The sequence below is a fragment of the Bos taurus genome, chromosome 20 (genome assembly GCF_002263795.3).
Source record: "Bos taurus isolate L1 Dominette 01449 registration number 42190680 breed Hereford chromosome 20, ARS-UCD2.0, whole genome shotgun sequence".
Lineage (NCBI taxonomy): Eukaryota > Metazoa > Chordata > Mammalia > Artiodactyla > Bovidae > Bos > Bos taurus.
The window spans coordinates 53,784,185-53,809,314 of record NC_037347.1 but is presented as its reverse complement, the minus strand read 5'-3'; the positions used below and the strand labels follow the sequence as shown (position 1 = coordinate 53,809,314).

The following is a 25,130-nucleotide window of genomic DNA, read 5'->3' as shown; positions in this document are numbered from 1 at the left end:
TTCCCTGTTAAAATTAAGGAGGGAGGTTTCTTTCTCCCCCAGTTTCCTTTCTTTTCTCAGAGCATTTACAAGAGAAAACTTGTCATGTGTATGACTATATATGTAAAATATTTATATATATATTGCATAGTTAGAAAATATTTACTTTAAAATATCATAATGTCATAGATACAATCATAGATCTAGTTGATATAACAAAGGGATTGATTAAAAATATATTTTATAGAATAGGTTATGCATTAAAAAATAAAATCCCAATAGTTTAACATATTTTTTAAAATGAAGAAATTTATTTTACACATTTTTTGGTATATAAAACAGTCTACTTGTTCTTTACCTGTAGCCTGGCTTTTGTAAAAAATAGTCATATTTAATAATTGTGCTGTTCCAGTACACTCATAATTAATAACTTGGTTGTCATATACACAAGCTACAACAGAACAGCCCTGGTTATTGTTTTGATAGTCATCAGTTCTGAATTGTGTAGCAATAAAGAATCACTAAAAAAAAAAAAAAAACTTTCATAGCAAAGCAAATGTTTGTTTTGTTTAAGGCTGAAGGATTTAATGACTTGCAAAAATGTGATGCAAAAACTGTCCCAAACTAACCAGAGTGTCCATATTTTCACCACTACATGTTGTGAGGAGATGAGCTACAGTTGATGAAAATTACAACCAGACAGCCTACTTAATGCTGTGAGGTAAGCTCTTTTCCTGTATCCATAATTTTTGTATGTATTTTGGTCTTTATAATACACAAATATCACCAGGATATGTTTAAATCTGGGTGGTGTTTTAGTATTAAAACATGTTGAGTTGCTTTAATGTGAGTTTCTTTTTTCCCAGTCCTAAAATTTTTCTTTCCAAACAGTTATTTTCTGTTGTTGTTTTTGAAGGGATGTTTACATTCATAGATTTTTCTCTCTGTCCTCTCTTGCAAATAAAATACTATTGTGCTTATTGCATAAAGATTTTTCTCTTTTTTTCTCATTTTTATATAATTGTTTTCATATGATCATTGGTTCTTTTGATTTGCATTGCTTTCTTTTTTTTTCACTGTTTCTTTTCTTTTCTTTTTTTACTTTACAATATTGTATTGGTTTTGCCATACATCATGGGAACACGTGATTTGTATTGCTTTCAAGTCTGATCTTCACTGAGCATTTTCAATTTTCTAGAACTCCTAATTTACTTCCTACATCTTCTTTTACACATCGTCAGGGTGCTGAACAAAAATTTATTTATATCAGAAACTTCAAGCCTTCCTTACTTATTATATTGAAACTACTTCTGTTTCTATTTTGTTAAAAATGATGATTAGCTTTCAAACAAGAAAACTTGTTACCTATGCTTGGTTTATCTTCAGATCTCTGGACATCTGTAATATCACCTTCTCTTTTATTATAGTAATTGTACATACTCCTAACTGTTATGATTTTGTAATACAAAAAGATTTTTAAAATCTTCTAATATCATCTATTATATATAATTATGAGTATTATGTTTAAAAAAATACAAAGCAATTTATATTTTCCCTATGTTTATATCTTTTGAGTAAAGAAATATAATGCTTATGTAGTAATATTGATCAATCACTTTGTGTTTAATATCTTTCTCTTTTAATCTTCCCCTTTTCTAATGCCATAAAATAACCTAATATTTTCCTTTAAAGTATAAATAACGTATGTTTTTAATCACTTTGGTAAACCTTTAAGATGTTGAGTTATCTACTTTTACAAGGATGACCTCTGGTGCCTGTGCCTTTCATTATCTGATGTGTATTTTATCTGCAACTCCAACTTGGACATATACCAAGTCCTGGGGTACACATTTTATGGCTTCCTAAAGGCTTCACAAAGTCCACTAGATTTACTTTTCAAACCGAGCGGACGTTGATATCTGTTTTATCAACTCCCCTTCAATTATTTTCCTTTAAAAGTTCTTGATTATTTATGAATATGTACCCTTTCACTTGACATTTTGGATCAGTCTAGATTATTGACTCATGCACTAAATGTCACTTACCTTGTGCCAGCATAATTTCAGGTACTGTGCATATGTGCTAAGTCACTTCAGTTGTCTGACTCTTTGCGATGCCATGGACTGTAGCCTGCCAGGCTCCTCTGTCCATGGGTACTCCAGACAAGAAAACTGGAGTGGGTTGTCATGCCCTCCTCCAGGGATCTTCCTGAACCAGGGACTGAACCCACATCCCTTAGGTCTCAGTTCTTTACCACTAGTACCACCTGGGAAGTCCCAGTTTCAAGTACTAAGTATACAGTAAACAAAACAGACCAAAATCCTTATCCTTTTGGAGTGCACATTCTTATGGGCAAGATATACGATAAAACTTTACAGTATATTATGAAGTGATAATGCTAAAGATAACAGATTTTTATTATCTGTTTATATGTTGATTAATCACCAAAATATCTCAGACAACAGCAAATATTTAATTCTATCTTGCATAGGCTAAGAACTATGACTGAGTTATAACTGCTGGGTTAGGCTCAGTTCAAAGTGAATTTTCATTCCAGAATATGAGCTGAAAAGATAGTCATCAGGAAGGGCAAGATAAGGAACAAAGGATGAAACCACTGAAGGGCATTTAAGGTGCCGTGTGGCATGTCTATTCATATACAGCTGGCAAAACAGCCTTTGACACAAAGTTAAGTAGCAGGAGCATATACACCATTTATAGGAAAACATAAGGGAGGGAAAGAAATAAATGATTGTGAAAAAATAATATAACCTGTACACAGTCTACTCTCTGGACTCAAATAACTCTTGTTTACTCTCTAGGGTCTAAGGGACTATGTGTTGCTTAGAGTTAAAAAACACTTACTAGTTCCCTGACCATTCCCAAATCTCTTTAAATGAAGTACCAGTCTTGATTTTAAGATCTTTTGATATAATCATATACAACATAGATTTTCTTGTTCCAGAGACCACTGAATTAGGACACATTATTTGCCCACCACAAATTCAACAAATAATTGGGGATAAAGGCAATGGCAACCCATTCCAGTGCTCTTGCCTGGAGGATCCCATGGGTGGAGGAGCCTGGTGGGCTGCAGTCCATGGGGTCGCTGAGGGTTGGACATGATTGAGCGACTTCATTTTCACTTTCCTGCATTGGAGAAGGAAATGGCAACCCACTCCAGTGTTCTTGCCTGGAGAATCCCAAGGACGGGGAAGCCTGGTGGGCTCCCGACTATGGGGTCGCACAGAGTTGGACAGGACTGAAGTGACTTAGCAGCAGCAAGGACAAAATTATTGAAATAAAAATCCCATTTAGATGGAAAAAAATGTTAGTGGCTCATACAGCAATTAAAAAATGATTCTATGCAATCATTACAAGGATTTCTGTTCTTAAGACTTTGAGGCTAATTTATTTGCTGAACTCTTTACATTTACATTTTAGCCATAAAAGTCATGAAATTTTGGTTTCTTCCTCTTCTTTTTCATGTCTGTTACAAAATATACTGGTATTTTTTTCTCCTGACCTCATCTCTTTTTTGTAGTATATTATCAAATACAGCCAATAGTAATCAATTCATACACTTTCTCATTTAAAATCTCTTCTCCTAAAGCCATGGGTACATTAGGTACATTTTCTGCCCTCCAAGTTATTCTAGGAAAATATTTATCAAAGCAAAATACAGTCACCTATTAGCATCCTATAAGTATTACTTAGTGCTTTGCTCTTCTTCAGACACAAATCCACATATTTTGTTGTTGTTGCCTTAGTCAAATTAATTGATGAATCCTAAATTCAATGGGAGAATAACTTTCGCTAATAGGAAAGTACAGCAGAGACAGGAAGAGAACATTTACATCTACCAGGGCAGGTAAGAGAGATACCAAGTATTTGAGGATAGGAAGTCAGTAAAATGCTGTTACAAACATAATTCTCTGAGGAAATGAGACAAATGAGAATGAATGTTGTATAATGATTGCAGTCCCTGACCCAAAGATCTTAAGTAGTTTGTCAGTGAGTTTGAATAATGAACTCACCGAATGCACTTTTTGTTTTAATGCATCTTCATATCATCTTTTAAAAATGCAATTTAGCATGTTAATGTTTCTCTGAGAAACTGTTTTTCCTCTTTTTCCTCAATTTTGAAGCCACTTCTCTATCATTCTTTGTACTCTACTTTTGTTGAAAAGTTCATGGTAAGTTAATTGCTTTCTTTTTGGTTTTGTAATGCTAAACTTCACCATAACACATCTAGGTGATAATAATTTTTACCCTGTTTGGAGCTTCTTATAATTTTTTATCTAAGGATTCATGTCTCTATTTATTCTTGAAAAATCTTAGTCTAGGTTTGTTTGTTTGTTTGTTTGTTTTTTGAATACTGCCTCACCATTTTCTTTGGTGTCTTCATATGAAAGTCATTTGATTGTACATTTGAAACTTTATTTTCCTTTTGTACATAATTATTTCTCTCTTTAATCTTGAGCCTCTCAGATGAATTCTGGCTAATTTTCTTCACATATGTCTTCCAGTTTACTTTCTTTGTGTTCAGTTGTGTCTAACTCTTTTCCTTAATTTACTTGAGTTCTTAACATCAATGCCTGTGCTTTCTTCTGTTGATTGACAGGTGAAGTTTTTTCCTTTTTTTTTTTTTTTAATTTCAGAGCAAACCCTGGTTTCATGCCATACACCTAGTTTTAGTAACATCTCCCTGAATTCCTGGGATTGTATACTCCCTCTTTCCTCCATGGCTCACCAGCTAAGATGCCAAGCCAGATCCTTCCTTATAGTTGCTCTGAGCTCCCACAACATCAACTTGAAAATTTCTCACTTGAAGTACCAATGCACTCAAACTACTATGACCATGTGAGAATATGAAGTCTACTGAGGGAAAACTTATATCAGTGGCAGAATGCTCATAAACTCCTAAATTCTTATTATTCCAGAGTATCACACTTAGGCTGTACAGAACTCTACAACAGATCTCTGGTAGAAAGGAACTCCTACATGTTCTTTATATTTTCAAGGTCAGAAGACAGCACTGCAATACCTAGGCAAATATGCAAGAGTATATCCTCCCTAGCCAAAGATGTGGCTGTATTGGGAAAAAAAGGAGTCTCTGAGTTCTATAGCTAATGCCAACTTATAGATTCTAATACTAACTCACATCTATTGAATTGTTTGTGGGTTTTTTTTTTTTTTAACAATGGAGTCAATGTTCAGATTGTCTGCAACTTTTTCCCTTCATTTCTCTAAATTTAAGTTCCTTTTTATAATAGCTACCTAACTGCTGTAAAAGCAAAATATCAATAATTTATACACTACATTTATTTTCCTGTAAAGATCATGAAGGTTGGTTTACTCTTAGCAGTTACAAGATATAGCTCAGCAGTGGCCATAGGACTGGGAAAAGTAAGTTTTCATTCCAACCCCAAAGAAGGGCAATGCCAAAGAATGTTCAAACTACCATGCAATTACACTTATGTCACATACTAGCAAGGTATGCTCAAAATCCTTTGAGCTAGGCTCTAACAGTATGTGAAAGGAAAATTTCCAGAAGTACAAGCTGAACTGAAGAAAAGGCAGAGGAACCAGAGATCAAATTGTCAACATCTGTTGGACTGTTGAAAAAGCAAGAGAAATCCAGAAAAACATCTACTTCTGCTTCATTGACTATGCTAAAACCTTTGACATGTGGATCACAATAAACAGTGAAAAATTCTTAAGAGATGGGAATATCAGACCACCATACCTGCCTCCTAAGAAACCTGTTTGCAGGTCAAGAAGCAACAGTTAGAACCAGACATGAAACAATGAACTGTTTCAATATTAGGAAAAGAGTACATCCAGGCTGCATATTGTTACCTTGCATATTTACTTTATATGCAGAATACATCATGCAAAATGTGGGGCTGGATGAATCACAAGTTGGAATCAAGATTGCTGGAGAAATGTCAAAAGACTAAGATATGCAAACGGTGCTACTCTAATGGCAAAAAGTTAAGAACTAAAGAGCCTCTTGATGAGGGGGAAAGAGGAGACTGAAAAAGCTGGCTTAAAACCCAACATTTGAAAAACTAAGATTATGGCATCCAGTCCCATCATTTCATGCAAACAGACGGGTAAAAATGGAAACAGTGACAAACTTTATTTTTGTGGGCTCCAAGATCACGGTGAATGGTAACTGTAGCCATGAAATTAAAAGACAATAACTCCTTGGAAGAAAAGCAATGACAAACCTAGACAGCATGTTAAAAAGCAGAGACATCAGTTTGCCAGTAAAGATTGGTATAGCCAGAGCTATCGTTTCTCCAGTAGTCATGTACGGGAGTATGAGTTGGACCCTAAGGAAGGCTGAGCACCAAAGAATTGATGCTTTCTTATTGTAGTGTTGGAGAAGACTCTTGAGAGTCCCTTGGACTGAAAGGAGGTTAAACCAGTCAACTCCAAAGGAAATCAACCCTGAATGGACTGATATTGAAGCTGGAGCTCCAATACTTTGGTCACCTGATGCAAAAAGCCAACTCACTGGGAAGTACCATGTCTGATGCTGGGAAAGATTAAGGGTAGGATGAGAAGGGAGCAACAGATAATGAGATGGTTAGATGGCATCACCTTATCAATGGATACGACTTTGCACAAACTCCAAAATTTTTCTCTTAATGAAATGTCTATTACACCAAATGTCTACTACACAATCTATAGCATTTTTGATGCCTTAAATTACTTTATGGTAGAATTTATTCTTTTTTAAGGAAAGTTAAATATATTGGAACACTTAGGATTAATCCTGGATATGAAGCTTAGACTGGCTGAACTATGAGGTGGCAGAATAGGCATTATTGAATTTTAGGTACCACATTATTTATAGCACATTACTAATGTCCTTTTATCTTAGTTTGAATATATGTGTATTACATCTAAGTAATGATCTGCCTCATTAGCAAGTTTTAAAGATAACTTTAAATAATATTACCTATTTTGGTGTTGACTACATAATTTTACATGTCATAGGGATACAGATATCATTTCATATTTTATTTCTGAATGTACCATAATTTCATATGTCATATGTGATCCTTTTCAAATAATTTCTTAGAGTCTATCATAAAATGCTAATGATTAGCTGAAGCACATTTAAGAAAGGAAGAGTTGATGGGAACAACAAAAGAGCATTTGATTCATTGAAGCTTGTCCCTTTTAATACACTTTTTTCCCAGGATAGTCTTGATTCTAATTGCTTTTTAAAAGACTTTGTGTCTATGCTTCAATAACTTTGCAAGGTGAGCAAATAAGTCATTCCCTATGATTAAGCCCATGCCCTAGCATGTAAGAACTGCAATCAACTAATCATTACATTTATGCAAACTAATTAATATATTTTTACATGAATGACATTTACTTGGGAAAGTGCCTTTAATAACATATATATATATATATATATTTATAGAAGATTTTGAGAGATAGAAATTTGATTGAAATGTAAGTGGTATAGATATTGTGATATATGACTTACCAGGATATCTGATATCATAAATTAACCAGAGTTTTAAAATCTCTATATTAACTTGCTTTATGCACATACAGTATACATTAGAAATGTTAATTTCAAATTAAAAACAGAAAAAAGATTTTCCTGAATCTAAGGCACTTTTATTGAATACTAATCATTAAACATTATGTTAAGCTCTGCCTACAATATTTTTAATACATGAATAAAATAAATTACTAGTTCTATGGCTATTTGAATTCCATACATCAGAAGGACAATTGACCTACATCAGAATATTCACTGTAATCAGGAATAATATCTTTAAAATCGCTTAGTCTACTTCTGCATTATCATGTGTCAACACGCACTATTGCAAAGCTGATTCTCCTGTACAAAATGTGCTTTTCCTCAAAGCAATGGTACAATGGGGCCACTTTTCTTTTTAGCATCCCCTCATTTATAATCATAAACATGATTCATAAAAAACTGAAAGAATGTTTAGAACTTCCCTGGTGGTCCAAAGGTAAAGAACCTGCCTTCCACTGCAGGGGATATGAGTTTGACCCCTGGTTGGGGAGCTAAGACCCACATGCCAAAGGGCAACTAAGCCAGTGAGTTACAACTACAGAAGACTACACACAACACAGTAAAAAAAAAAGTGAAATGATAAATACTAACTGAAAACCTTTCCTACTTTTTGTTCAGGGTTCAATGAAGAATTAGAAATTGATTTGTAAAGACTAGTAACAATCAAATCATCTCTAAGAAATAAATGCCCATGACCATGAACACATATCTATATAAGATAAACAGAACAAGTAAAAATGAATAAATGAATAAATAAGTCAGTCTACAACTCTGCCATAGTATACAGCCAAACAGCAAAAACAAATCATAAAATAATTCACATTATAACTGATCAGTTTCCAAATTATTCCAAAATTTAATTTCAAATTATTCTAATTTCAAATTATGTAATTTCAAATTATTCCAAAATATACAACTTCAAAATTAAAATAATTCCACAAACTTATTAAATTTAGCTGTTACCTTGTCTGAGAGACTTTTCTCTTCAGGTATATGTATCTTGTTTTATAGAATAAATATATAATAAAATACCTTTTCAATTTTTTATTTTATATATTAAATCATAATATAGACAAATATATTTTGTCTTTAATATGGTTGAATGAAAAACTATTTTTAATACATTCCCAACTTTCTTTCAAAATGTATACTTTCAATTTAGCTAGGTTAAATATCAAATTGGTATACTGTTTTTCCAAGTACTTTCCCTGACTTTCAACTTAAATAAGTGGAGTGGTCTTTCCAATCTGGACTTGATTGAATGCTATATATCTAACTATGCTGTGGGCTTAGTTTTTCAGTCATGTGTCTGACCCTTTGCAACCCTATGGACTATATATAGCTCATCAGGCTCCTTTGTCCATGGGGATTCTCCAGGCAAGAATACTGGAGTGGGTTACCATGCCCTCTTCCAGGGGATCTTCCCAACCCAGAGATCAAACCCAGGTCTCCCACATTGCAGGTGGATTCTTTACCGTCTGAGTCACCAGGGAACCCCATATCTAACTATCTCTCCCATCAAAAATACAAGTATACAAGCTGTACAACATACATAAAATGACTGTCATTGAAAAGCATTCAATGCAGAAAGGTTTGGATGAGGTATAGTCCTTGAGGGAAAGGAAGCACATGAGATGAGTTTTATATTCTCAGGGACTCAGAGCATTTTTCAATATAATGTGCTAAAGAGAAGACCCTAACAGAAATTATGTACTTTGCGAGACCAAGGTTGGGATTAAAGGGCTGCCATAGTAGCTGAAAGGAGAATGAAGGCACAAATAAGAAACTAGAGAATGAACCCCAAAGACTGAATGTCTTTCTGTATGATAATTATAGATACATGCACTACAGTTGCACATGTAGAGACTCAAGTAAACCGAAATAAAGCAAAGCTGAAAGACATAAAGAGCTACACAGATATTTCAGAAGGTATGAGGCACCAGGAATCAGAATTAGTAAATGCTTTTGACTCCAGCTGATATTAGAGAAAAATTAGTTCTTACGAGTAAGAGCTTATTTCCCAGGAGTAAGGGAAAAGATGAAATATACCAGTTTTAGCAGAGTTTAACTGTGCTAGTATAGGGTATTAACTCTATATTGTATACAACTCTATATGAATTACCTAAATTTGTAAATTTGAGCAAATTCAGGGAGATAGTAACAGACAGGGAAGACTGGCATGTTGCAGGCTGTGGAGTTGCAATGAGTCAGGTATGACTGAGCAACTGAATGACAATAATATACTCTAAATTTAATCTACAAGAAAACAGCAAATCTCTGTGGATAAAGGTAACATAGTCAGGAACTTCTACAGTTGCTTAAATACAGTGTTCAACCAATAATGATAAGATACACTTGAAAATGAAATATGACAAAAATCAAAAAGGAACCAGTCAGTAAAATGACCCATAGATGATGTTGATTTGGGAATTATTAGGAAAGGATTTTTAAATACCTAAAAGGTCCATCTAGTCAGGCTGTGGTTTTTCCAGTGGTCATGTATGGATGTGAGAGTTGAACTATGAAGAAAGCTGAGTGCAGAAGAATTTATGCTTTTGAACTGTGGTGTTGGAGAAGACTCCTGAGAGTCCCTTGGACTGCAAGGAGATCCAACCAGTCCATCCTAAAGGAGATCAGTCCTGGGTGTTCATTGGAAGGACTGATGCTGAAGCTGAAACTCCAGTACTTTGGCCACCTCATGCAAAGAATTAACTCATTGGAAAAGACTTTGATGCTGGGAGGGATTGGGGGCAGGGGGAGAAGGGGACCACAGAGGATGAGATGGCTGGATGGCATCACCGACTCGATGGATGTGAGTCTGAGTGAACTCCTCCGGGAGTTGATGATGGACAGGGAGACCTGGCGTGCTGCGATTCATGGGGTCGCAAAGTGTCAGACATGACTGAGAGACTGAACTGAACTGAACTGAACTGAAGATCTATGCTTAAAAACATATAGAAAACTATTAATGGCTATAGAAGTAAAGTAGAAAATAAAGAATAAATAGCACCAGAAAGATAAATTTTAATTAACTTAAAGCACAAATCTTTAATAAGGAAATGGCAATTCCATATAATGCTAAATATGAGAACAAAAGTAGCAAAACTCAAAGAGGCTCAAAGAGTTTAAAGTTGTTCCATTATTTCAAGTGATAAATTATATCTTAAGGTAGAATGAAATAAACTGTAATATCTAAAGCAAACATTAAAGAAAATAGAAGAAAGTAAAATAAAACTGATGGAGGATAAAATGAACAAAATTAAATATATGAATAATTCATAGAAAGTAAGGAAGGAGAGAATAGAAAAAAAACAAACAAAAGAAACAAGTACCAAGATAATGACTTAAATAGAAATGTATCAGTAATTGTTTACTAATGTATCAGTAAAGTATTTAGGCCATTAGAATAGGAAAAAAAGAGTCCAAAATAGTGGTGGCTAAAAGACAAAGGAAGGGAAAAGCCCATGAAAATAGAACAAAGGAAGGTCCAAGGACCAGAGTGAGAACCTCGAGTAAAACAAACAGCCCTCCCGGCTAGCCCCATGTACAGAAAGCAGGCTCAGAGGGAAGAGAGAAAACATATAAAAAGAGGAGTCAAAATTGAGCCACTCGCCTCTTTTGGGTTGGCCTGCCCTCATGCCTTGAGGATGTATTTTTCCTTTGCTTGCCAAATAAAACTGAACTGTAACCAAGCAGTAACATTGGTCTGCCATTTCAAATTTTTGCTGTGGCGAGACAGAACTGAGGAACTTACACACTTTCCCATTACAAGTTAAAAATAAACAATAAAATGTGAAGCCAGATGAAAACAAATGAACAAAAATTTAGTTTAGTGGCTTACATAAAACATTTTAAAAATAAGAAAATATAGTGACTAAGAAAATAATGAAAAACATTGTTCTAGCCAACTGATAAATTAAAAAAAGGAAAGGAAAAATCTTGAATAATTATATTAATATCAGATAAACTGGACTTTAAATTATAAATCATTGTTAAAGAGAGATGCTGCAAAAGGAAATATTTTCAAACTAAGAGGAAGACATTATGCCTTAAATCTGGGTACATCCAGTAACATGATTTCAAACTATATTTAACCAAAATTAAAACAAAATAAATAAATAGAAAAATCCAGTATCTTAATGCTATACATTAACATACATCTCTCAGTAGCTGACAAATAAAACTTCTGTTTGGCTATAAAAAATTGGAATGACATATTGAATAAACCTACAGCCCTGGGGAGTTCATCTTTTACCCCAAAAAGATGTAATTTTCATTATTGGGGAATGGAATACAAAAGTACAAAGTCAAGAAATACCTGGAGTAACAGGCAAATTTGGTCTTGGAATATAGAGTGAAGCAGGGCAAAGGGTAACAGAGTTTTGTGAAGAGACTGTATTGATCATAGCAGAAACCCTCTTCCAGCAATACAAGAGAATACTCTACACATGGACATCACCAGATAGTCATTACTGAAATCGGATTGATTATAATCTCTGAAGCCAAAGATGGATAAGCTATCAGTTCAGTTCAGTTCAGTCCAGTCGCTCAGTTGTGTCCGACTCTTTGCAACCACATGAATTGCAGCAAGCCAGGGCTCCCTGTCCATCACCAACTCCTGGAGTTCACTCAAACTCATGTCCATCAAGTTGGTGATGCCATCCAGCCATCTCATCCTCGCCCCCTTCTTCTCCTGTCCCCAATCCCTCCCAGCATCAGGGATAAGCTATACAGTCAGCAAAAACATGACCAGGAGCTGACTATGTCTCAGATCATTAACTCCTTATTGCCAAATTCAGATTAACTTGAAGAAAGTAGGGAAAACCACCAGACCATTCAGGTATAACCTAAATCAAACTTCTTACAACTATACTGTGGAAGTGATAAACAGATTCAAGGGATTAGATCTGATAGACAGAGTGCCTAAAGAATTATGGATGGAGATTCGTGACATTGTACAGGAGGCAGTGATCAAGACCATCCCCAAGAAAAAGAAATGTAAAAAGGCCAAATGACTGTCTTAGAGACCTTAAAAACAGCTATGAAAAGAAGAGAAGCAAAAGGCAAAGGAGAAAAGGAAAAATACACCCACTTAATGCAGAGTTCCAAAGAATAGCAAAGAGAGATAAGAAAGCCTTCCTCAGTGATCAATGCAAAGAAATAGAGGAAAACAATAGAATGGGAAAGAGTAGAGATCTCTTCAAGAAATTAGAGATACCAAGGGAATATTTCTTGGAAAGATGGGCACAATAAAGGACAATAAAGGACAGAAATAGTATGGCCCTAACAGAAAAAGATATTAAGAAGAGGTGGAAAGAATACGCAAAAGAACTATCCAAAAAATATCTTCACAACCCAGATGATCATGATGGTGTGATCACTCACCTAGAGCCAGACATCTTGCAATGCGAATTAAGTGGGTCTTAGGAGGCATCACTACAAACAAAGCTAGTAGAGGTGATGGAATTCCAGTTGAGCTATTTCAAATCCTAAAAGATGATGCTTTGAAAGTGCTGCACTCAATATGCCAGCAAATTTGGAAAACTCAGCAGTGGCCACAGGACTGGAAAAGGTCAGTTTTCATTCCAATCCCAAAGAAAGGTGATGTTGAAGACTGCTCAAACTACTGCACAATTGTACTCATCTCACAAAATAGCAAGTAGTGCTCAAAATTTTCCAGGCCAGGCTTCAATAGGACGTGAACTGTGAAACTCCAGATGTTCAATCTGGATTTAGAAAATGGAGAGGAAGCAGAGATAAAATTGCCAACATCTGTTGGATCATCAAAAAAGCAAAAGAGTTCCAGAAACACATCTACTTCTGCTTTATTGATAATGCCAAAGCTTTTGACTGTGTGGATCAGCACAAACTGTGAAAATTCTTCAAGAGATGGGAATACCAGACCATCTGATCTACCTCCTGAGAAATCTGTATGCATGTCAAGAATCAACTGTTAGAACTGGACAGGGAAAAACAGACTGGTTTAAAATTGGGAAAGGAGTATGACAAGGTTGTATATTGTCACCCTGTTTATTTAACTTACATGCAGAGTACATCGTGAGAAATGCTAAACTGGATGAAGTACAAGCTGGAATCAAGTTTTCGGGAAGAAATATCAATAACCTCAGATATGCAGATGGCACTTATGGCAGAAAGCAAAGAACTAAAGAGCCTCCTGATGAAAGTGAAAGAGGAGAGTGAAAAAGTTGGCTTAAAACTCAACATTCAGAAAACTAAGATCATGGCATCTGGTCCCATCACTTCATGGCAAATAGATGGGGAAACAGTGACAGATTTTATTTTTTTTGGTCTCCAAAATCACTGCAGATGGTGACTGCAGACTTGAAATTAAAAGATGCTTGCTCCTTGGAAGGAAAGTTATGACCAACTTAGATAACTTTTCAAAATGCAGAGACATTGCTTTTCCAACAAAGATCCATCTAGTTAAAGCTATGGTTTTTCCAGTAGTCATGTATGTATGTGAGAGTTGGACTATAAAGAAAGCTTAATAGTGAAGAATTGATGCTTTTGAACTGTGATGTTGGAGAAGATCCCTGAGGGTCCCTAGGAGTGCAAAGAGATCCAACCAATCCATCCTAATGGAAATCCATCCTGAATATCCATTGGAAGGTCTGATCCTGAAGCTGAAATCCAATCCTTTGGCCACCTGATGTGAAGAACGGACTCATTTGAAAAGACTCTGATGCTGGGAAAGACTGAAGGTGGGAGAAGGGAATGAATGACAGAAGATGAGATGGTTGGATGGCATCACTGACTCTGTGGACATGAATTTGAGTAAACTCTGGGAGTTGGTGATGGAGAGGGGGGCCTGCTGTGCTACAGTCCATGGGGTCACAAAGAGTTAGACTGGACTGAGTGACTGAACTGACTGAACTGATTAAATAAAACTGAACTAATTTATATATGTAGAAAACAAACCATGAAGTTGGTTCACCTTCTTTTAAATCAAGTACATGTTGACATTTAAGGAAACTCTCAAGAAGTTTCAAAATACATGTCTTAACCATAATAAACTAGGTATCTTTTGTAAAGTATATGAGAAAAACTTCCACTTGCTAGTAATTAAAACATATAGTTCACATTCTGAAGGATCGAGGAGAAGCTTGGTTGCTTGTTTCACAACGATTTCAAATAAAATATTAATGTTGAATTTATTATATGTCATTTATATTTGTTTTCATAAAAACTAAACTAATAAAAACAATAATCCTTCACTGAAATATTTTGCTATTGACAAAGATCATATCAATATTAATGTATTCATCAGTGATATTTCCTTTTTCACTAACATCAAAGTTTACCCATATCAGTTGTAATTTTATAATTAGAATTATGGGAAATACTGCCATCTATTGAACTTTTAGGACTTGATCCTCCCAACATTACATTTCACTATATCAACTGGACTCATAAGTGGACCACTTAACAATTTTGCAATCATTTCAAGTTCTTAGGGGAGTTTTGTTAAATAATCAAATATCTATTCTTTTATTGTGATTATTTGACATGCATTATTCTTCTTTCCCTAGATTGGTTACTTAACCTACAAGTTCAATTCAGTTCAGTCACTCAGTCATGTCCGACTCTTTGCAACCCCATGAACCACAACAGGCCAGGCCTCCCTGTCCATCACCAACTCCCGGAGTTTACCCAAACTCATGTTCATTGTGTCGAGGATGCCATCCAGCCATCTCATCCTCTGTCTTCAGCTTCTCCTCCTGCCCCCAATCCCTCCCAGCCTCAGGGTCTTTTCAGATGAATCAGCTCTTTGCAGCAGGTGGCCAAAGTATTGGAGTTTCAGCTCAACATCAGTCCCTCCAATGAACACCCAGGACTAATCTCCTTTAGGATGGACTGGTTGGAGCTCCTTGCAGTCCAAGGGACTCTCAAGAGTCTTCTCCAACAACACAGTTCAAAAGCATCAATTCTTCTGCATTCAGCTTTCTTTATAGTCCAACTCTCACATCCATACATGACTAATGGAAAAACTATATCTTTGACTAGATGGACCTTTGTTGACAAAGTAATGTCTCTGTTTTTAAAAATGCTGTCTAGGTTGGTCATAACTTTCCTTCCATGGAGTAAGCCTCTTTTAATTTCATGGCTGCAATCAACATCCACAGTGATTTTGGAGCCCCCCAAAATAAAGTCTGACGCTGTTTCCACTGTTCCCCATCTATTTATCATGAAGTGATTGGACAGGATGCCATAATCTTAGTTTTCTTAATGTTGAGCTTTAAGCCAACTTTTTCACTCTCCTCTTTCACATTCATCAAGAGGCTCTTTAATTTGTCTTCACTTTCTGCCATAAGGGTGGTGTCATCTGCATATCTGAGGTTGTTGATATTTCTCCAGGCAATCTTGCCTCCAGCTTGTGCTTCAGAGTGGCGGCTGTGCAGGACAAGAACGGCCAAGAGGAGATACCCCATGTCCAAGGTAAGGAGTGGCAGCTGTGCTTTGCTGGAGCAGCCATGAAGAGATACCCCAGATCCAAGGTACGAGAAATCCAAGTAAAACGGTAGGCACTAAGAGAGGGCATCAGAAAGCAGCCAGGCTGAAACCACAATCACAGAAAAGTAACCAATCTGATCACATGGACCACAGCCTTGTCTAACTCAATGAAACTAAGCCATGCCGTGTGGGGCCATCCAAGATGAACAGGTCATGGTGGAGAGGTCTGACAGAATGTGGTCCACTGGAGAAGGGAATGGCAAACCACTTCAGTATTCTTGCCTTGAGAACCCCTTGAACAGTATGAAAAGGCAAAAAGATAGGACACTGAAAGATGAACTCCCCAGGTCAGTAGGTGCCCAATATGCTACTGGAGATCAGTGAAGAAATAACTCCAGAAAGAATGAAGGGATGGAGCCAAAGTGAAAACTCTACAAAGGCAAATCTCAAACTACAGCTCCCTTTAGGGTTCAAGTTTACTTTATAAACTTTCATGTTCACAAGGCATTGATATTATATGTCTATTCTTTATACAGAATAATAGAGGTCAGTGATTTTTACCTGCCTGAGAATAAATTTAAAAATGACTAGAATATAGTTAAAACCAGAGAAGGAAATAACAAAAATCTTAAAGAATAAATTCCTTTTAACAGAAGGGATAATATTGAGGGATTTATACCTTGAAATATTTTTTTCTGAAGAAGAACTGGGCAACTTTTGTGTCCTTGGAGTAAGGATTCAAGCCACAGATATATTGATTTGTTCTCTTACACTGCAAGTCTTGCAAGTAGCTCCCAATCCTAATACTTTCCTGCCCACATACAGGCATTACTAGAATTGAGCAGTGGCTGTCCTCTTAGCTGTGTATGTACCTTCCCGTCTCTGTTCTCCCCTGTAACCTCCCTGACACTCGCAGACAGCCTGCTTTCACCCGGACCTTTGTTTGTCTTGTATTCCAGGCCACTGAGTTTGTATCTCCCTAGTGCAGAGTCTTTGTAAAGCAAATTATTAATCTAGTCCTCTCTCTTACTCTCAAATGCTTACTCAAAACCTAGGCAGCTTAAATTAAGATAAAGTAGATAGACCTAGAGTCTGTCATACAGAGTGAAGTAAGCCAGAAAAAGATAAACAAACATATTAACACACACATGTGGAATCTAGAAAAATGGTACACCTGAACCTATTTGCAGGGCAGGAATAGAGAAGCAGATGTAGAGATCAGACATATGGACATGGGATGGGGGGGCCGGTGAATTGGGAGAGCAGGACTGACATATATACGCTACCACATGTAAAATAAATAGCCAGTGGGAACCTGATATATAGCACAGGGAGCTCAGCTCAGTGCTCTGTGATATCCTAGTGAGGTGGTATGGGATGGAGGATGGCAGGGAATCTCAAATGGAAGGCCACAGCAGAAGCCAAAAGAATACTGTAAAGTGATTATAGTCTAATTTAGAAAAGATACAGTGATAGCTTTAAATTGAGATATAAGAGGTAAGAAATTGATTCCATTGTAAATTAATAGAAGAAAGAAAAATGCATTGTTAAAAATATGTGCTAGATGTTTACGCGAGAGTCAGTCACAGTCTTGCTGTAACATGGCTTTCACAGCTGAAGAGGGAAAAAAAAAGTCAGAAGAAATGTAAAACAAACAAGAACATCTTAAGAAAAACAATTAGATTACTGGGTCTATTTAATGCCTGGATAAGATAGAGTGCCTAATGAACTATGGACAGAGGTTCGTGACGTTGTACAGGAAACAGGGATCAAGACCATCCCCATGGAAAAGAAATGCAAAAAAGCAAAATGGCTGTCTGAGGAGGCCTTACAAATAGCTGTGAAAAAAAGAGAAGCAAAAAGCAAGGGAGAAAAGGAAAGATATAAGCATCTGAATACAGAGTTCCAAAGAATAGCAAGAAGAGATAGGAAAGCCTTCCTCAGCAATCAATGCAAAGAAATAGAGGAAAACAACAGAATAGGAAAGACTAGAGATCTCTTCAAGAAAATTAGAGATACCAAGGGCACATTTCATGCAAAGATGGGCTTGATAAAGGACAGAAATGGTATGGACCTAACAGAAGCAGAAGATATTAAGATGAGGTGGCAAGAATACACAGAAGAACTGTACAAAAAAGATCTTCATGACCAAGATAATCACGATGGTGTGATCACTCACCTAGAGCCAGACATCCTGAAATGTGAAGTCAGGTGGGACTTAGGAAGCATCACTACAAACAAAGCTAGTGGAGGTGATGGAATTCCAGTTGAGCTATTTGAAATCCTGAAAGATGATGCTGTGAAAGTGCTGCACTCAATATGCCAGCAAATTTGGAAAATTCAGCAGTGGCCACAGGACTGGAAAAGGTCAGGTTTCATTCCAATCCCAAAGAAAGGTAGTACCAAAGAATGTTCAAACAAAGGCACAATTTGCATTCATCTCACATGCTAGTAAAGTAATGCTCAAAATTCTCCAAGACAGGCTTCAGCAATATGTGAACGGTGAACTTCCAGATGTTCAAGCTGGTTTTAGAAAAGGCAGAGGAACCAGAGATCAAATTGCCAACATCCGCTGGATCATGGAAAAAGCAAGAGAGTTCCAGAAAAAACATCTATTTCTGCTTTATTGACTATGCCAAAGCCTTTGACTGTGTGGATCACAATCAACTGTGGAAAATTCTGAAAGAGATGGGAATACCAGACCACCTGACCTCCTTCTTGAGAAACCTATATCAGGTCAGGAAGCAACAGTTAGAACTGGACATGGAACAACAGACTGGTTCCAAATAGGAAAAGGAGTACATCAAGGCTGTATATTGTCACCCTGCTTATTTAACTTATATGCAGAGTACTTCATGAGAAACACTGGGCTGGAAGAAGCAAAAGCTGGAATCAAGATTGCTGGGAGAAATATCAATAACCTCAGATATGCATATGACACCTCCCTATGGCAGAAAGTGAAGAGGAACTAAAAAGCCTCTTGATGAATGTGAAAGAGGAGAATGAAAAAGTTGGCTTTAAGCTCAACATTCAGAAAATGAAGATCATGGTATCTGGTCCCATCACTTCATGGGAAATAGATGGGGAAACAGTGGAAACAGGGTCAGACTTTATTTTTTGGGGCTCCAAAATCACTGCAGATGGTGACTGCAGCCATGAAATTAAAAGACGCTTACTCCTTGGAAGGAAAGTTACGACCAACCTAGAAAGCATATTAAAATGCAGAGACATTACTTTGCCAACAATGGTCCGTCTAGTCAAGGCTATAGTTTTTCCAGTGGTCATGTATGGATGAGAGAGTTGGACTGTGAAGAAAGCTGAATGCAGAAGAATTGATGCTTTTGAACTGTGGTGTTGGAGAAGACTCTTGAGAGTCCCTTGGACTGCAAGGAGATCCAACCAGTCCATTCTAAAGGAGATCAGCCCTGGGATTTCTTTGGAAGGAATGATGCTAAAGCTGAAACTCCAGTACTTTGGCTACCTCATGCAAAGAATTGACTCTTTGGAAAAGACCCTGATGCTGGGAGGGATTGGGGGCAGGAAGAGAACGGGACGACAGAGGATGAGATGGTTGGATGGCATCACCCACTAGATGGACGTGAGTTTGAATGAACTCCGCGAGCTGGTGTTGGACATGGAGGCCTGGCATGCTGCAGTTCAAGAAGTTGCAAAGAGTTGGACACGACTGCGCACCTGAACTGAACTGAACTGAAATAAGAACTTTATAGGATTTGAACTGTGTTTAGATTTGTGCATTTCATGGTGCTTTATGTATGCAAGTCTTAATAATATATATGATTGTTTTTTCTTCAAGCAATTTGCAAAGTTTCCCAAGGTATAGTTTGTCATTTTTTTTTTCATTTGATGAGTTATAGTGCTTTGGGGATAATTAAAGAATACTGCAAGCTACTCTTATTGTGGTGACACCAAATCATTCTGAGAGCAACAATGTGCTTAGAGCAGTATGGGTGCAAAATAAAATATCTTTTAAACAAATCGGAGTGTGAAGTTCTGGGTGTGTACCGCCTTTGTTTCAACACACTAAGAGCATATCACCATGGGGCAGGATTGACAGTTGTCAGTCATTCTGGGGAGACTGAAGATATATAGATCCCTTTAGTGATTAATGTAATGAGTTCACTCAAAGAGTATTCATTTATCCTTTTTCAAGTTAAACAATTGTTTCACTATGAACTGATGCTTCAGCAACAATCATAGATCAGAGTAAAGTTAGGGATACATTTTTCTTTATTCATCACCAGTTTCTGATTTTCTAGTGATTTCTAAAATAAGTTTTAATGGACTTGTCAGGTTAAAATCAGTTTATTAAGCCCCCTGCATAAAATTTTCACTCTATTATAATAAGGGTTATAATATTAATATACATCTTAAAAATAGTGGTGATAGAATCTACTTAAATAACATAGGTTGAAAATGAGGTTGGTGTTGTAATTATAATAAAGTTTATATTCAGCTTAATTCAGCATTATCACTCAATACCTCTTAAAAAAAAATCTTTGAACTTTAGTCTCTGGTGGCTCAGTAGGAAAGATTCTGCCTGGAGATGAGAGTTTGATCCCTGGATCAGGAAGATCCTCCAGAGAAGGAAAGGAAACTCACTCCAGTAATTTTGCCTGGGAAATCCAATGGTCAGAGGAACGAGGCACGCTACAGTCCATGGGGTCACAAAAGAGTCTGGGATGACTTAGTGACTAAATCAACCAATGAACTCCTTACTCTATAAAAGGGTTTTGTTGTTGTTTAGTCCAACACTTTGCCACCCTGTTGACTGCAGTATACCTGGCTCCCCTGTCCTTCACTATCTCCCAGAGTCTGATCAACTCATGTGCATTGAATTGATGATGCCATCCAACAATCTCATCCTCATCCTTCTCCTCTGGCCTTCAATCTTTCCCAGCATCAGGGTCTTTTCCAATGAGTTGACTCTTCACATAGAGGTGGCCAAATTTTCGGAGTTTCAGCATCAGTCTTTATAATGAATATTCAAGGTTAATTTCCTTTAGGATTGACCTGTTTGAGCTACTTGCAGTCCAAGGGATTCTCAAGAGTCTTCTCCAGCACCACAGTTCAAAAGCATCAGTTCTTCAGCACTCAGGCTTCTTTATGGTCCCACTTTCACATTCGTACATGACTACTGGAAAACCAAATCATTGACAATATGGACCTTTGTCAGTAAAGTGATGTCTCTGCTTTTTAATATACTGTCTAAGTTTGTCATAGCTTTTCTTCCAAGGGGCAAGCATCTTTTAATTTCACGGCTACAGTCACCATCCGATTACACTAGTCTCATAATGAAACATGCGTATATGCATATTATGTGGAATAAGGGGTTAAATGAATACAAAAATACACTGCAATTTTGTAAAATGACTTGGAATTTAATTATACTTCATAGTTTAATAATATGTACTTATCTATGACATAATTTTCTTTCAAATATGTTTTCTTCATAGAGCAAAAGCCACTTGAAAGAACCAAGTCACATAATCTTGTCCTTAGAATTGATATTTTAAAGGAACTTTGCCTAACCATGAATTCAACTTGCCTGTCTTTATCCATAGTCTTTTAACAATAATATTTTTACAGAGTATTTAAATTAAACTCATTTACTCATTCATTTTGTAACCATTTATCCAGAGCTAGGCACCAATCTAAACACTTAATGCTACAAAGACAAATCAAGCATCATTCTTACTTAGAGGGACCCACAGTGTAGGGGAGATTTGCACCTATGGAGATAAATATAGCATAAAAGCACATGGGAAAGTGCCATGTTACAGAAACCAAGGGTTAATTAACTGCTAATTCTGTGATGGAGTTCAGAGAAACTTTTAGGAGGGCTTTTAAACAAAGGAATGTGGTAGTCCTGGTGGCTCAGATGGTAAATGCCTTCAATACAGGAGACCCAGCTTTGATCTCTGTTTAGGAAGATCCTCTGGAGAAGAGAATGACAACCCAAACCAGTATTCTTGCCTAGAAAATTCCATGGACAGAGGAGCCTGGAGGACTATAGTTCATGGGGTCACAAAGAGTTGGACACAACTGAATGACTATCAAAGGAATGTGACAAACAAAATGACAAACAAAGGAATGTGAGTGAAAAATTCTAGACTGATTTAAGGATATGCATATTCTTGCTGTGTTTTCAGAACAGGCAGTATTCCATTGAGTACTGAGAGCAATACTGGGAGATAAGGCTGGGTAAGCCTTTCACACTGACATGTGGAGAGCATTGTTGACTTGCCACAATGTCTACTTTGTTACAGAGTTTATTTTCTTCCTCACCCCAGATTTATTGAAGTTGAAATGTATTCTTTGGACTATAAACACAAACAGGCAAAATATTTTACCTCTGAAATTTCTGTTGTCCTTAAAACTCATTATTTACCAATAACCATCAAAATTGTGCATTACTTGTTTTTATTTCAAATATGCCTCTGCAAATTTTTCTAAAAATCACTGCAGCAGCTACTTCTCTGTAACTTTTTGATGATATTTGCTAAGCTGTTTTTTTTCAAAGACGAACCTAGCAGGTCTTTTTAAAAAAATTATTGGAGTAGAGTTGCTTTGAAATATTATGTTATTTTCTGCTTTACAGTAAAGTGAATCATCCAGCAGTCAGTTCAGTTCAGTTGCTCAGTCCTGTCTGACTCTTTGCGACCCCATGAATTGCAGCACGTCAGGCCTCCCTGTCCATCACCAACTGCTGGAGTTCACTCAGACTCACATCCATTGAGTCAGTAATGCCATCCAGCCATCTCATCCTCTGTCGTCCCCTTCCCCTCCTGCCCTCAATCCCTCCCAGCATCAGAGTCTTTTCCAATGAGTCAACTCTTTGCATGAGGTGGCCAAAGTACTGGAGTTTCAGCTTTAGCATCATTCCTTCCAAAGAAATCCCAGGGCTGATCTCCTTCAGAATGGAATGGTTGGATCTCCTTGCAGTCCAAGGGACTCTCAAGAGTCTTCTTCAACACCACAGTTCAAAAGTTTCAATTCTTCGGCCACGTTAGAAATACTCAAATATGTTTCCTTCCCTTTCTGAAGGTGTCATAAACAGTATTTCATTCTGAACTCACAGAACTGATATTCTCTCCTTGAATCACCTGATGGGCTCTCCACTCACAAGGTTCATATTCTACTCTGAGATTGTAGTTTATTATGTTTGTGATACCTTGCCATTGGATGGTGTGCTTCTGTGTGTATGTGAAGAGCATTCATTCCTAATAGGAAGAATTAAAAAAAAATCATCCCACAAAGAGTACATACTCAATAGTTTTACAAGAGTAGAATGTCCATATCAAAATGTTTATTCTGAATACCTCCAGGAATTCCTTCAGTTCAGTTCAGTTCAGTCGCTCTAATACATAAATACTTTAGCAAATACAAAGCATCAATTCTTAGTACTAGTATCTCATTTTTAGTATTTAACTGTGATGTCAATTGAAATGGATATCTTAAACACAGTGACACCTATCTACCAAGTTCAGGAGACAACAGATGGGGTGATGTCCTTAGTCTTGTGTGTAAAAGGAAGACTGTACAAACACGATCTTTCCATTTAAGAGAATAGTCACATGACATTATATGTCCAAGTACAGTTGACCTTGAACAATGTGGGAGTTAGGAGTATCCAACCTCTACACTGTCCATACATATAACTTATAGTCAGCCCTCTGTATCCAGGTTCCTCAGTATCTGCAGATACACCCAACCACTGATCTGGTCATGTAGTCCTATAGTACTTGCTACTGAGAAAAATGAATATGTGGACTCTTGCATCTCAAGTCCATATTGTTCAAGGCTTAGCTGTATTTCAGTTTGTCTTACAGAAATGAATAGTGATAAGTGCAGATCAAAAGAAACATGTACTTACTTTGAGGAAACCTTGGGGGGTTGTCATTGACATCTGTCAGGGTGATGTTGACTGTGGTGGATCCTGAAAGCCCTCCAACTTGGCCAGCCATGTCTTTGGCTTGAATGACCACTGAGTAATGTTCTCTGGCTTCTCTGTCCATATTATGTAAGGCAGTTCTAATAACTCCTGTAATACATGTTTTAAACAGAATAGCATGGATTATACATTAAATGAAAAGCAATATAGCTATATATCTCTCTTTATTTTCATTTTAAGAAAAGTAGGTCTTTTAATGTTTTTATTGGAATATAATTGCTCAGCAATGTTGTATTAGTTTGTGCTACTCAACGTCATGAATTTGCCATATGTATACATTTATCCCCTCCCTCTTGAGCCTCCCTTCCCTGCCCCCAATTCCACCCATTTGGTTAATCACAGAGTACTAGATGGGCTTTCTGAGTTATACAGCAGCTTCCCACTAGCTAGCTATTTTACATATGGTAGCATATATATGTTAATGTTAGTCTCTCAATAATCCTCCCTCTCAGTCCCCACGAGTCCATTTTCTATGTCTGCACCTCTATTCCTGCTCTACAAATAGGTTCATCTGCACCATTTAAGAAAAGTAGTTTTAAATGAAATGCTTTTAGGAGAAAGTCGGGCTTTAGAGACAAACAGTACCTGCCCATGTTATTAAAACTGTCTCATGGAAATATTTGTTTACAACCATAGATTCCAAGGGAATCTATAGATAATAAGGGACAAATGAAGGTATCCCATCTCTTGGCGCTCCTTGGGGTGACAGGCCTGTAAGAGGCAGACCTGCAGTCCCTGCTCTTTCCTTCTGCTGGTGACCTGAATATTTCATGACTTGTGCTCATCCTAAGTGTCGCTCAGATGATTTGAGCAGAGGTTAATTTTTCTCCTTACACAACAATTTACATAGTTTGCTGACAGGGTTGTCAAATTTTGATGATGAAAACATTGGCAGAGTGTAGACACTTGAAAAAGATTATAGGCAGGTAGTACTTTAACATTTATCAAGACTAGGAAACTGACTACTTTTTGTCAGGAAATAACAACTATAATAAAACCTAGATCTCAGTACATGAGCAAAATAAAGAAAGCGATGAGACTGTTCAAAAAATTATATGTAAAGTCACATTCTTTGTCTTGCAGTGACATGTAATATGCTTTGTCTTACAGTGACATTCAATAGATACAAAT

The 25,130-nt window shown here is 36.7% G+C and overlaps 1 protein-coding gene across 5 annotated transcripts in view; it reads right to left on the bottom strand.

Annotated features, from left to right (window-relative positions):
- Positions 1 to 25,130, bottom strand: part of CDH18 (cadherin 18) — a 605,364-nt gene that overhangs the window by 129,334 nt on the left and 450,900 nt on the right. For all 5 annotated transcript variants that reach the window (XM_059878702.1, XM_015459117.3, XM_015459116.3 and 2 more), the window contains 1 exon segment: positions 23,922 to 24,089. In XM_059878702.1, coding sequence (XP_059734685.1) covers positions 23,922 to 24,089 — 168 coding nt within the window.